The following is a 14,432-nucleotide window of genomic DNA, read 5'->3' as shown; positions in this document are numbered from 1 at the left end:
GGTTTTGATTTTAACCTCCATCCCAATTTCATGTCCTCCATTCTTGATCCAAAAGGGGCGAGGTGGGGCGGGGCCCCATTTCCCCTCTGTCTACTGCCACTAGGTCAGAGTGCATATCAGGTCAGGTAACATGGATCACTAGAGATGAACAGCATCCAAAAATGCCATGAATGAACCTATCTTTTCACCCGTTCATTTTGCAAACTCTAGATGTCATTCATGTAAGGCATCAAAAAAAAATGTGGGGCTCATCTCAGAGATAGATTTAATCTATAGCATTTTGGATATTGTTCGTGGATGAATGGCATCGGGGTGAGCTCTGAATCAGTCATAACCCACTTTAACCTGATAGACACTTTATAGATTGCAGCCTTGCCGGTCGTCATACTTTTCATTCTGGGTTAGTCCAACTCCTACCAGTTATACAACTATATTGTTGGGTTTTGAACCTGCAGCATCCCAACACAAGGTCACGTAAACTAGCTCCTCCTACCCATAGTGACAAACATTTTTATCGGCAATTTCTCGTTTTCCAAAAACTAGCGAGAAATTGAAAAAAATCCATAAATCTTGCATTAAAAAATCTCTGCAATAAAAAAATTAATTAAAAAATAATTTTTATAAGAAAAAAATAATAATAATTTAAAAATAAAAATACATGATTTTTTCACGATAAATAGCTGTTTAAAATGTAAATATCATGTTTAAATTGCAGTATTTATGTTTTTTCATAAATCTCACGATATTTTGTAAATCTCACGAGAAATCACCGTTTTAAACTTTCAGGCAATTTCTAGCGATAATATTATCGCCTGTCACACTGATCCTACCGGGACAAGCAGAAGCCCCTCTGTCTAGTTTTTTATCAGGCTAAAAGAAATTCCCTCGATACCAACCGCATATTGGCAGGCCCCTGACTAGTAAAGCCCTTGAGGTCTTTTTGCTCATCTCGGAGCATAGACCCAGCTTTTTTAAGTTCATGATGTCCTGTCAACTTGGTGAGGCTGGCCTTGTGTGTACATACAATAAACAGAAAGACTACTCCTTGATACTTTTTTTAACGCTCTTTTCAAGAGGTTGGCCACCTCTCTCTCTCTCTCTCTCTCTCTCTCTCTCTCATGAGTCATGTCATAAATTAGGGTTTTTCGGTGTAGGACGAAATTGAATTAAAGGATAGTTTTGAGTGTAAGAAACTAGATTTCAGCTGTTTTCTTTGTTGTAGAATCCAATTCTGGAAAATCATGAACCTGATCTGTATAGGCAGCATGTGCTGATAAAAAAACATCATATAAAATTCATTATGTGTAAAGTTAGCCTTAAAAGTTCATTTTCAGGGCATAAACCAACGGAAAGGGGTCTAATTTATTTTATTTTATTTTATTTGAAAACTATTTAGAGTTTTTTACCCTTTTTGCATTTTCAACCATCAAAATTGGATAAACTAAAGAGTGAATAGGGCAAATTATTTGAACAATTTGTTGTCTTAGACTGCTCTTTGCCTCTTCTTCTGCTCTTCTTTGTTCCATTAGACTGCATTCATGATCCACTAAAATTATTCAGGGAGGGCTCCTCGTCATAAAAAAAAGGTACATGCAAGTGTAAAGAGAGAGAGAGAGAGAGAGAATCTTTATTTAGTAAAACATTTTAAGATAAAATAGACTTTTCTGAATGAATAATTATAATAAAAAAATCCAACCTTTCTGAAATTCCTGATTAGGCTACAAGCTTCTTCAAAATCATGTAATAGAGACATCATTATCTAGAAAAAATGAATTTTGGTTTCCTGTAATGTCTTTAGAAATGAAAATTACTCATTCATCTTCTTTTCTTTTCTTTTCTTTTCTTTTTTTTGAAAGGCAAGCTGGGGTTAAGGGAACCCTACCAGATTTCATTCACTGAGAATCATATACAGTAATTCACATATTCTCCTTAAAAGGGGACCAAATCCGGGGGGTGATCTTTTCAAGACTTTTGGATGCCCCCCACTTCGCTAATTTCACTAAAATACGAATAATAACTCACTATAAGAAAACATCTTGTCTGAAATAGTGCAACTAAGTTTTAGGATCAGAATATTGCCCAATTACTCAATCATCTTCATAAGAAAACAAAATGGTATATAATTTGATTAAGAAGGTTATTATTGTAATTTGAATTATAATTTAGCGTGCACTAAATTATTAATACATTATAATAAAAATAGGCTTTTGATTGACAGTTTACAGGAAAACAGAAGTCCATATCAGAAAATTTTAAATCATGATGTACATTTTTTAAATTAAGGGCACAAGATTGTCTCATAAATAGAATTTTTCCTAAGCAATGGTTTGATTAACCATGAAAAAAGTGAGATGTATTTTTTTTTTTTTTTTTTAAACAGCCCCAAGATCAAAGACCTAGTCAGGGAAACCTTTAAGGTCAAAAGGTGGATGTCCAAATCCGCAAAACCCTCGAGGTCTCTTCTGCCTAGCTTTGACCTTGCGACAAGTGACGTGTATGATTTTGCAAATGACCCCTTCCAAGTTCTACATAAGCACACCTACTTTGTAATACAAGTAGAGGCAAGCTCCCATTTAAGTCCTGGTTCTAAGCAACAAGCAAGGGACCGACCCAAATACTTAATAGATTCAGAAAAGAGTTTGAGATCCGGTTTCTTAACCGGGTCAGATGCAGCTTTTTAATATCCAAATCAGAATTGGTCACAAGGTACAACTCGATGGAACTCCATTTACAGGTAAATTTTATTGTGACTAGGTTTAATAGCTAAACGGAATCAGGTTTAGTGAAGGTTGCCTTCATCTCGCTCCAAATCCGAGTAGGCTATGTGGACCCAAATCCAACCCGTTTACATCCCCCAACTTTTGGTTGAATTGGTCCAGCCAAGCAAACCTTTTCCAAAAGTCCAAAGGCTGATGAGTCATGCTATTCTCATCTTGTTTAACCAATTCTGTGCCCTTTGCGTCTTGTTTCCTCCACTTCCTTAACTCGGGTTCCCTAAGATCTGAGTTGAGTCACATACGACTCGAGTCAACAATCTGCACCCATCACATTGGTCTTGGTCCATCGAGTCCAGCTTTCTCAACAGGATTGCAAGGTCCGACCTGGCCCAAGCTTAGGTCGTGCTGCTATAAACATGTAAACGACTGCGGTCGACTTGAACAAACTCACTTTTTTTTTCCATAGAGAAAGCTGGGGTTAGGCAGACCCTACCAATTATACAACAATACCATTTGGGGTTCGAACTTGCAACATAACACAAGGTGACGTGCACTAACTGCTCCTGCCAGACAAGCGGAGTCCCCGTTGAATAAACTCACTTAGCAAAGCATACCTAAGCCCAGTGAAGCTGCAGCTAGGCTCGGGCTGGTTACAACTGACTTGGACTCAATGGGGGAAGACGGAGACCGATCCGAGTTATGGTTCAGATCCGAGTCAGCTCACTGGCCAATCACATGAACTGTACACACCTTCCTAGAAACTTCCAAGGTCTATCTAGTCAACGGACAACAGCGAGACCAACTATCAAACAACCACTGAACTACAAAAATCTCCTCTCGTAAATACTACCTAGATCTCAAAAGTTCATGAACAATTTCAGATTTTTCTTCCCAAATGGTTACCTCTCACATCTCATGGATTCTCCTCACCACCCTCTTCTTCTCCATGGTTGCATCTCAACAACCATATGTAGGAAAGATCACCACAGACTGCACCAACACTGACAACTCCACTTCTGCACTTGGCTATAGCTGCAATGGCAAATACCAAACCTGCCAAGCTTTCCTCATCTTCAGATCCAAATCTCCTTACAATTCAGTGCCATCCATTGCTACGCTCTTGTCTTCTGACCCATCAAGGCTTGCCCAGATGAATGGTGTCTCTCCATCTTCAGTTTTTGATGATAACAAGCAGGTGATTGTCCCTACAAACTGCTCCTGCTCAGGTATATATTACCAATCTAACACGTCTTATTCCATTCAAGCTGGTGTTGATACCTACTTCAGTGTGGCAAACAACACTTTTCAAGGTCTATCGACTTGTCAAGCGCTGCAGAGTCAGAACAGGAGGTATCCCCCAAATCAATTGCCAAGTGGTGCAAGGATTAGTGTTCCACTGAGATGTGCTTGTCCTACAGCACAGCAAATCAATGGTGGTGTGAAGTATCTTTTGAGTTATTTGATCACTTGGGATGATACTGTTGGGGATGTCAGCAAAAGGTCAAGTGTCAGTACAAGTAGTACCCTTGATGCCAATGGCCTTACTTTTGAGAACCCTACAATCTTTCCATTTACTACACTTTTGGTTCCTCTGCAGAATGAGCCTTTGGTTAATCAAACCATCACACCACCACCTTCTTCAACTCCTCCTCCTCCATCTAACCCTGCAAAGAAGAAGTCTAGAACAGGGGTTTATGTGGGTGTTGGAGTATCAGTCTCTGCCATACTCTTGATCCTCAGTTTGGTGCTTTTCTGTTTCTGTTTCCAAAAGAAGAAGGGACCCATTGAAAATGTGTCCAAGGAAAAGTCTGAGGAGAAGTGTTTTGCAAAAGAGGGGAAGACAAAATCTGAATTGGCTGATGAGCTTATTATTGGTATATCCGATCTGGGTCATGTCTTAAAGGTGTATACATTTGAAGAATTGCGGTCCGCGACTAAGAATTTTAGCGAAGAATGCAGGATAAGGGGCTCCGTTTATCTCGGGCTCATCAAGGGGGACATGGCGGCTATTAAGAAAATGAATGTAGATGCATCCGGGGAAATAGATATAGTGAAGAAGTTCAATCACATTAATCTGATTCGGCTCTCTGGTGTTTGTTTCGATCGCGGGCACTCTTATCTTGTTTATGAGTATGCTGAGAATGGTTCGCTTAGCGATTGGATTCATGGCAGGGATGGCTTGTTCTTGAATTGGACTCAGAGGGTGCAGATTGCTCTGGATGTGGCCAGTGGACTTCAGTATCTTCACAATTATGCTCAGCCTGCTTATGTGCACAAGGATATCAAGACAAGCAATATTCTTCTGGATGGTGATTTCAGGGGAAAGATTGCGAATTTCGGGCTGGCAAGATCTGTAGAAGGCAAGGAAGGAGAAGATTTTGTATTGACAAGGCATGTTGCAGGAACAAAAGGCTACATGGCACCTGAATATCTGGAGAATGGATTGGTATCTCCTAAGCTTGATGTGTATGCTTATGGGGTGGTGATTCTGGAGCTCATTGCAGGAAAAGAAGTTACAGAGTCCACCAGAGAAGTATTGGATGCAAAACTTGAAGACAAGACACATGAGGTTGGTGATTTTATGGACCCTTACCTCCAAGGCAATTATCCCACAGAATTGGCTACCATCATGATCAGAATGGTTGAGGAGTGCATGAGGAAAGATCCATCAAGTCGCCCTAGTATGGATGAGATTGTTAAGGCATTAACGAGAATGTTTGTGGTTTCGCTAGCTTGGGAATCATCCAATACCATATCTTAGTTCTAAGCTCCAAAAAATGAAGTCTCTTATTAAGCACAAATAAATCCAACAACAAAGATGGCTTCTATATGGGTTTAAGAGGATTGGAGGTACGTGTCGTTAAATCTGGAAGTACTATTTGGTGTGATGAATTGTAACAAGGAAGGTGTGGAACAATCCGAATTGGTGGAGGTGGGGTCTGGTGTGGGCTACGATGGCTGGTCCATTGTATGGTTTTTTCTGATCTGTACACCGATTTCTTTTTATGTTGTAAGGGTGGGATCTCTCATCACACGCCACCAAATTGACGAGTTCCGTACCACTTATCTACGTTAATGCAATAGATTCAGTTTTCTCAAAAAAAAAATTGTAACAAGGAAGGTGATAGCTTCCTTACAGAGTTCCAAAGAACTATGCACTTTTTACCTCTTGATTCCCTTGCAAAGGTAATGTAGAATTTTCCAGAGGTTTACCAACATGGGCTTTATGTAGCTGGACGAAATGTCATGCATGTATATGAACTATTAAAGCTTTGGTTAATGACAGATAATGCACTAATTTCATCTGATCAGTGTGGGACAGTATGCCTTCCTCTTAGTGATGCTGCAATTTTACTTCCAAAGGTGCAAAATATATGAATTCCACATGTTAAAATTGAGCACAGCCACTTGCTAATAATCATCATATTTAAATGGCCAACGATGGATTCATGATGCTTCTGTTTAATTGCTTAAAATGGTTGGTGTATCTAGACAGAAATGATGCTTAACAGTGAAGCATTCAATAGCTCCAAGCCAGCAAATATAAATTTAGTCAGAAGACCCTATTTAACGATGTCTCTGCTAAACATCTGTTTTTTCATCAAGAGATACTTAGTCAACTATGAGCAATTGAAGTCCTGAAATAGATTTAGTCATCCGTTAGGCTGTTTTGCATTTTATATCACACTTCTCCTATCATAAGTTTCAATCAGCATTTTGTAGGAGACCAACCATTTGGTTATCATTTCCTTTACTATTAGCACAACAAAGATGTTTTTCCAGCTCCACTTCTTCCTTGGCTTCTGTACTCTGCACCTGAAAGCCCAGCAGTCTTAAAGTGCACCAAAGCCAGAGATGAAGTGTTTCCTCATACAGTATATTTCTACTCCTGCAATGGTCAGTAGCAGGCCTGCATACCTACCTCATCTTCGGTATCTTCATCAAACCCATCACAACTTGCTCATGTCAGTAATGTCTACCGTTGAGCAACTTTAACAAGAGAAGTGTTTATCTTTCCTGTGAAATACACTTGTCTATGTGAACATCACCAAGTGAAATTAATATGTTACTGCAAATAATGCTAAACATTTATTGCAAACTTTGAAGCTTTATTTACTCGCAATGCTGTAATTGGTCAACATGCAAGCAATCCTCTAATTTAGCAACTGGTTTAAAGACATGGTTGTCTTAGATGCTCCTGATAACAACCAAAGATTTGTGGATGGTGTGAGACATATGTGATTCTGTTTCATAAGGTGGGTCACATTTCTAGGGATAGTTATGGATTTAACAACTGTTGGGAGTACCAAAGACGCCAATGGATTTTCTGGACATGATCTCGTTGTTTTCCCTTGATTCTTTTAAGAGTGAACCGATGAGTTCATGGCTATATATAAGTGAACTCTACAGCTTTTATTGATTCTCCTGTGATAAACGGGAGAGTGAGAAGTTCGGCATGTTGTGAAATTGAACTTTGGTGCCCCTGACCTGATCCACTCGAATGAATTGTCTGGCCATTCTGAACAACCTTGCACTGGTCTTCTCCAACCTTTTGAATTTTGGGTATTTTAAGCACTAATCTGGCTGGTTTCTAATTGCCTGGAGATGAGTTTCCCTTCGAGGAATGCAAAAAGCAGATTCTGAAACTTCTCTGATTTGGAAGAAGAAAATCACATGTTTATCGATGAGATGAGTCAATTAGAATTACAAATTCCAAGCTGCTCTTTGGCTGTTTAAGGAAGAGAATTCAAACCATGATGCTACTGGTTGTTCTATTACGAATGAGTCTGATGTTGTGGAATGTCTCTTGGATTCTTGCAGAAGAAATTCGATCCCACGAAGTGAGCTGAGACATTTTAGTGAAATGTACATAATTGAAAGGCGCTGTTCCTGTGTTTTTTTCTTTGACACATGTTATAAGGACACGACCAAAAAGGGCACTGGACAAGCCATTTTTATGAAATTTTCTAATAAAAACAATATATAAGGAGACACGACGAGAGGGTAAGTTAGAGTTTCCATGCCACATAGCTGCCAAGTGGCATAGAAAAACCACTTTCACACAATCTGCAATCTATAAGGATCAAGAATATTAAACCGCCAAATCACTAAGGTTCTAAAATGACTGGATAGAAAGAGTTTCTCTCTCTCTCTCTCTCTCTCTATATATATATATATATATCATTTTTTAAAGCCGACAATGACCCTGTATGGCCAATTTGACCAAGGTTGTTAAATGAGATGAGGCGAAGCAAGGCGTGTTATAAAGTGAGGCGTAAGCCTCGAGGCATTGAAGCGTAAGCTTCATGATCAAAATAATAAAATATATAATATTAATAAAATAATGAAAATTTTAAATAAGAACTACTAATTTGCTTTTATTTATTTTAGTACAAAATCATAAGAAAATAAAATAAAGATGTTTAAAGAAAGGCAAGGTAAGCCGATTTTTCATTTTTAATTAATAAAACTTATTTTTGATATTTGATAGATAAACTTACATTTTTAGTGAAACACTATTAAAAGGCATTAAAATCATATTAAATATTAAGTAATGTTTTATGTTTCGGGCTTATGAAGCCAAACCGTTTATCTAACCGGTTTGCATCAAGACCGGACTCGAGTCCATATCGAAATCGGTTCGGATGGGCATGTAGATGGCGACACGTGGAGAGATTACTAATAGACACGTGTCCGAAGCGATAGAAAATGCCCTAAACAAGGCGTACGAACAAAGCCATCAAAGAGGGAAATTGGGAGAGCCGAATAATAAAAGATTTATTTTAAAATAAAAAAACCATTTTTCTTTTCATCTTCCTGTTTTCGTCTGGCCGATCGTCTTCCCTCTGCGCATGAGGATTCCGGCGACCCGTAGGGAGTAGCTTCGATCGTTTGGCCACCCGATCGGTGATATCAGATGAACTCCCTCGCCGAAAAACCCTCTCGATTTGGCTTGGCCATGCGACACCGCGTCTCTTTGATCTCCCTCCCGAGCAAGGAAACCTATAATTCTCCTTGTTCGATCGTCAAAACCCTAGATTTCCCCGCGAGCTTCGTTGAAACCCTTGGATTTCCTTGCAATTCTTTGGTTCTCCCTGCGATTTCCGTCGCTACTCGTCGAGATCACCGGCTTTGTACGCCACTTGTCAAAATTTCTAGGGATCCCTCGTTGTTTCTATTTGATCAGTATGACGGGGGCATATTCTCACGTGCATAATGGGACATGTGTTCTTTGTAACGCTGAAGAAGGAGCAGCAGTCGGTATGCATCGAAATTCGAAAGAGTGAACCCAATTCGATGATTAAGCTGCAACCTTCCGGCGAGGTTGGTTGAGTGGTGGTGCTGAGTGGAGGTGGATCGAAAGAGAGAGAGAGAGTTTGTGCCCCTCTGCCTTGCTCAATCGATGGAGAAAAGCATGATGTGTACGCCTTAGAAGCAAAGCGCACCTCGATATGAGGCGTGCGCTTCACCCATGTGAAGCGTGCACTTCGAGCCTACAAACGCCTCACTGCAATGCCACAGTACCTTGAGCTTGTGCTTCGCCTCTGAGGCGTACGCTTTAGGTACTGAGGCGTTCGCCTCTCACAACACTGAATTTGACATGTTTTTTGAAATGCTTCATATTTTTTTCTATTATTCACATGTTCAAAATCACAAATATTCAGTTTTAAAAAGACTTTTTTATCTTTCGCACATGCGAAGTTCCTAAATATATGCAATTTTTCTCACAAATATGTGATTATTTTATGCAAAACAGTCTTTGTTCTCATATTTGTATCTCTCTAATTCAATGTCAAAAATGTGTATTTTTATAATCGTTGGAAAGCTGGGACATAGACCTATAATTTTTCTATTTTAAATCAAAATCGAAAACCCCTTTAGGGTTCTTGTTTATGAGTTCTAAAGTTAGAATATAAGCATGCTTTGTAGACTGGAACATGAGTGGTTGCACCTTTTTATATGTGTTTTATGCTATTTTTTGATTACTTGCACTAAAAACTAAAAAAAGCAAAAAATAAAGAGATAGTTCGGGACGTTAGCTTTTTAATGTCACCAAGATCACTTTGATCTGATGAGAGGTTTAGGAGAAACATTTTATAGAAGATAGACTATTCGGTTGTTCTAGTCTGCAGAGCATGCTTCTATTCTGGTTTTAGAACTAAAAAACGAGAACCCTATAGGGTTTTCGGCTTTGACTCAAAACAAAAAAATTATAGGCCTGTGTCTTATCTTTTCAACGACTGTAAAAATGTAAGTTTTCAACGTCGAATCATAGTGATACAAATTTGAGAACATAAACTATTCTGCAGAAAATATATATATGATTTTCCTCCTATATATATGGGCAGTTTCTCCTATATATATGATTTTTTTTTCTATATATGCGGAGTTCCTTCTAAATATGTAATTTTTTTTTAAATATGTGATTTTCTCCTAAATATATGTGGCGTTCCTCTTATACATGCAATTTTGTCATAAAAATATACAAAGTTTCTCCTGTATATACGATTTTCCTCCTAAACATGTGATTTCCTCTTAAATACATGTGATTTTCTAAGTTTACTTGGATGTTTACACCTATTTTTATGCGAACTTCTGAATATGCAAACTTAGTCAGATATTTGTGAGGTTTTGAAGTTTGAGTTTAACAGGATGTTTATACTTATTTTTATGCGAAATTTCTCATTTTATACATATATTTTATACAAACTTTCTCATTTTATGCGAATTTTCTCATCATCATCATCAACAACAACAACAACTACGCCTTCATCCCAAAACAATTAGGGTCGGCGATATGAACCAAAAAAGAAAATCATTCTGGGTCTTCCACATGAATCCTTCTCCTCCAATCATTTCTATCCAATGCCATGTCCTCGGTGAGGTTCAAAGCATTCATATCCTTTCCTATCACATCCATACATGTCTTCCTAGGCCTACCCCGACCTCTTTTAACTAATATATTTTCTCATTTCTCCATCCTTCTAACTGGAGCATCATTAGGCCTTTGCCGAATATGTCCAAACCACCGTAAACGATTCTCTCTCATCTTATTTTCAATGGGTGCAACACCTACCTTCTTACGTATCTCCTCGTTCCGAATCTTATCTTTTATTGTATTTCCAAACATCCATCTCAGCATACGCATCTCAGCTACACTCATTTTTTAAATATGATGCCTCTTGACAGCCCAACATTTCGCACCATATAGTAAAGCGGGCCTAATAGTTGCCCTATAAAACTTTTCCTTCAACCGCAATGGCATTCTACGATCGCACAATACTCCAATTGCACTTCTTCATTTCATCCACCCAACCTTTATCCTATGATTTACATCTCCATCAATTTCTTCATACTTTTGAATGATAGATCCCAAATATTTGAAACAATCATCCACCAGTATTTCTTGCTCACCAAGCTTCACTACATTCCCATCGCTACTTTGTTGCTTACTAAACCGACATTCCATGTATTCTGTCTTACTCTTACTCAACTTAAAACCTCTTGCTTCCAATGTATGTCTCCAGAATTCTAACTTAGCATTAACCCCAGCTCTAGACTCATCAATCAAAACAATATCATCAGCAAACAACATACACCACGACACATTTTCTTGAATATATTTTATACAAACTTTCTCATTTTAAGTGGACTTACTCATCCTTGCATATATTTTATTCAGATATTTTATGTAAACTTTTATCATCCTTGTCAATATTGAACATTCTATCTTCCATAAAGCGTTTATCTCCAATTGCTCATCAAATCAAGGTGATCTTGGTAGCATTGAAAAACTAGCATCTTGATTTACTTTTCTTTTCTTTTTTTCAAATTTCCAGCATAGGTGGCTGAAAAAATTCACAAAACAAATAAAAAAGGTATAACCGCACTTATTCATTTCTTGTTTTAAGAAAGCTATCAGGATTATATCTCAATGCCCATGCATCATTTTTCAGTTAATCAGGTATTGTAGAAAAATTATTTTTGTCTAATTTTTTTTTCTTTTTTGTGCTTTTCCATAATCCTTCATTTTATGGGTTAAAACATCCTATGAAGATAGATGGTTATGTTATTTCAACCTGCAGAATATGTTTATATTTCGGTTTTAAAACTCTAGGGTTTTCGATTCTAACTCAAAAGATGAAAAATTATAAACCTATTTCTCAACTTTCCAACAACTGTAAAAAAATATTTTTTTTTATGTTGGATCAAAGTGATACAGTTCTCACAAGAAAAACTATTATGCAAAAAAACAATCACATTTTGGAGGAAATTCACATATATAAGAAGTTGAAATGTAAGAAGAGTAAATAAGTCTTTTTAAATCCAGATATTTATGAATTTGAACATAAGAATATAAAAAATTACATGGCATTTTGAGAAACATGTCAAATTAGCCGTACACGGTCATTTGCCGTTTTTAAAGTTCAAGGCTTTCATGTTGGTATTTGAAGGCATTTTACCTCAATAAGCATTCTCAATTTTTCTGATCAGATCGCAAATGTCATTTACAATATACGTTGACAAAACCTGGATGCTCAAGTAAGAACACCCTAACTTTGCCATTATTTTTCTTGAAATAATAATAATAATAATAATAATAGGAGCAACCTTTGCTAAGCTTCTACCCTAGACTCAATTATGAGGGCAAAGCAGTTGGAGCAGTGACACTACAAATACTTTTAGCACGGGAACATGCCAGTTAGCCGAATGTGGTCCAATGTCTGCCTGAGTCCATACTGAAGAACAGCCCGATTACCAGCTCGGAAACCATCTCCGTATGCTGCAGAAGAATCTGACTCAATCTGGTGGATAAAGAATTCCCCAAGTTTCTTCTCAAATGGGGACCTACCACCCTTCTTTGACATAGCCGCCGCTGACGACGATGATGATGATGACGATGAAGTTGATGCAATGTTACTTCCAGACCCTGACATGATCTCTGACTCTAACCACATGTGGGCAAGCACCTGGCAGATCCCTTCTTCCACATCTTGCCTGAGAGTTCCGTATCCTGTCAGGCAGATTTTAAATTTCAGATAAGAGGTCAAAGGACTCTGATGATCATTTAGATTTGTTAATTTATCACGAGATCCCTTGCTGAGAAAATCCTGATACTGAAATCTGTGGCATTGCTTCCAAATAAAAGCAAGTTACAAGAGTTTGAATTAGACAAATCAATACCATTAAGTCGTAACCACGCATGCATCATTTCATGTGCCAAGATTGAACCTGTTAGCAACCTGTAAACAAGATCAGTAGATCACGTCAGACCACAACCTGCCAGTGGCTAGAGCATATACAGGATACACGCAACAAAGTAGCTAAATAACTCAAAAATTCAAGGTTGCGCTTAACATGGATCAAAAGGGTGCAAAAACAGCAGCAGAGACATTGATGTTTACAAACTTTAAAAAAGAATACAATTTTTTAATATGCAGTACGAAAGGTAGACAACTAGAAAAGGGTTGTAAGCAATAACAAAAATGATGACTAAAGAAAGTCATTTACAGTTCATCACATCCGTGGCATCACAATGCAAAAAATGGCTTTCAATGACCAAAAATCTCTGGGTATTTAAACATTTCCAAGATCTGCAGATGAGACCGGAATTCTCTAGGGTTCATGAATATGAGGTTCATTGATACTCATAGGTTGAGGAACATTTGGTTTCTAAAACATGACTTCAAAAATGCCATACGAACATGTCAACAGAAAATGGAGATGGATGCCTAGTGAAAAAGGAGGGATGGATGACAATGCGACCAGCAGAAAAAAATATCTAATATGCTGCAACTTCCATGGTATTGAATGCAGACATTATAACTAAACAAGGAACAAAAAAGGGTACCTTGGAAGCCCATACAAGATGAGAATAGCTGTCACCTCACATCGCCGAGTTAGTCTATATGGTTCAGTTATCATATCAATGATGGAATTTCCTACTCCAATTCTAGGCCTTCTCCGAATCTGATAAAATTCAAAGATTTGAAATATTATTTTAAACAATTTATGGTACAATTATGACCTCAACAAAATCTCAACAGCATTGTGGAGGTATACTCACAGTGCTGACTGTCTGCTCCTCAGAAAGGCAAAGCCCTCTGGTTTCAGGCAAGTGGTGATGTCCCTGCTTACATAAGATTGGTCATGGAAGATCTCTTGGGTAATAAAATAGTTCAAATTCTTCAAACTGCACGCTGACAGGAGTTCAACCACAAGTTAGCTGTCTTACTTGCTTTTCTCCTTCCAAGGCCTCATTCAGTGCCGGCCTCTCAACTAATAACAGTGGAATTTGCTGCCCCACTTTCATGTTTAAGCCTTCATAAAAATCCCGTATATCAAGGTATAGAGGTTGACACTCGCTGGTATCCATGATTGAAGAATGTAAACATTCCAAACAGAGCTTCCGGCCATCACCCAGGGAGATATATTGTGTATCTCGAGGCTAAAAGTAAAAAATAAAAGATCTTTTGAGTGCATCACATTAGCAGAAGATTCATAATAGAACCTTGTACTGGTAAAACATATGGATCATGGTCTTGTTAAAATAACTGTAAATTATATTACAATTATAACTGTAAATTGCAGAAGATTCAGTCGAATATAATGCTACAAAATATATTACAGATACCAACTGTAAATTGCAGTGTTGGCATCACAATAGACCTCGACAATTAAAAACAGTAAATTTACTCCTGTAGGAAAGGAAGG

At 37.9% G+C, this 14,432-nt stretch overlaps 2 protein-coding genes across 6 annotated transcripts in view; one reads left to right on the top strand and one right to left on the bottom strand.

Moving 5' to 3' along the window:
* The first annotated feature begins 3,612 nt into the window (after positions 1 to 3,612).
* Positions 3,613 to 5,478, top strand: LYK4 (protein kinase family protein / peptidoglycan-binding LysM domain-containing protein). Its single transcript, XM_090000544.1, has one exon. The coding sequence runs from the start codon at positions 3,613 to 3,615 to the stop codon at positions 5,476 to 5,478; it is 1,866 nt and encodes a 621-aa protein (XP_089856670.1).
* Positions 5,479 to 12,175: 6,697 nt separating this feature from the next.
* LOC149841904 (protein DA1-related 1-like) overlaps positions 12,176 to 14,432 on the bottom strand; it is a 52,329-nt gene continuing 50,072 nt past the window's right edge. For all 5 annotated transcript variants that reach the window (XM_089998767.1, XM_089998766.1, XM_089998771.1 and 2 more), the window contains 5 exons: positions 13,954 to 14,166; positions 13,786 to 13,848; positions 13,570 to 13,688; positions 12,903 to 12,961; positions 12,176 to 12,732 (listed from right to left, as the gene is read on the bottom strand). In XM_089998767.1, coding sequence (XP_089854893.1) covers positions 12,401 to 12,732; positions 12,903 to 12,961; positions 13,570 to 13,688; positions 13,786 to 13,848; positions 13,954 to 14,166 — 786 coding nt within the window. In that variant the 3' untranslated portion in view covers positions 12,176 to 12,400. The remainder of the gene's footprint in view (positions 12,733 to 12,902; positions 12,962 to 13,569; positions 13,689 to 13,785; positions 13,849 to 13,953; positions 14,167 to 14,432) is intronic.

This window comes from Nuphar pumila, chromosome 3 (assembly GCF_984573655.1).
Source record: "Nuphar pumila chromosome 3, dmNupPumi1.hap1.1, whole genome shotgun sequence".
Taxonomy (NCBI): Eukaryota; Viridiplantae; Streptophyta; class Magnoliopsida; order Nymphaeales; family Nymphaeaceae; genus Nuphar; species Nuphar pumila.
This window is presented reverse-complemented; position numbering and strand designations above follow the sequence as displayed.

Excerpts from the sequence above, each read along its gene's own strand:
- LYK4 (XM_090000544.1), top strand. The coding sequence starts at position 3,613 with ATGGTTACCTCTCACATCTCATGGATTCTCCTCACCACCCTCTTCTTC.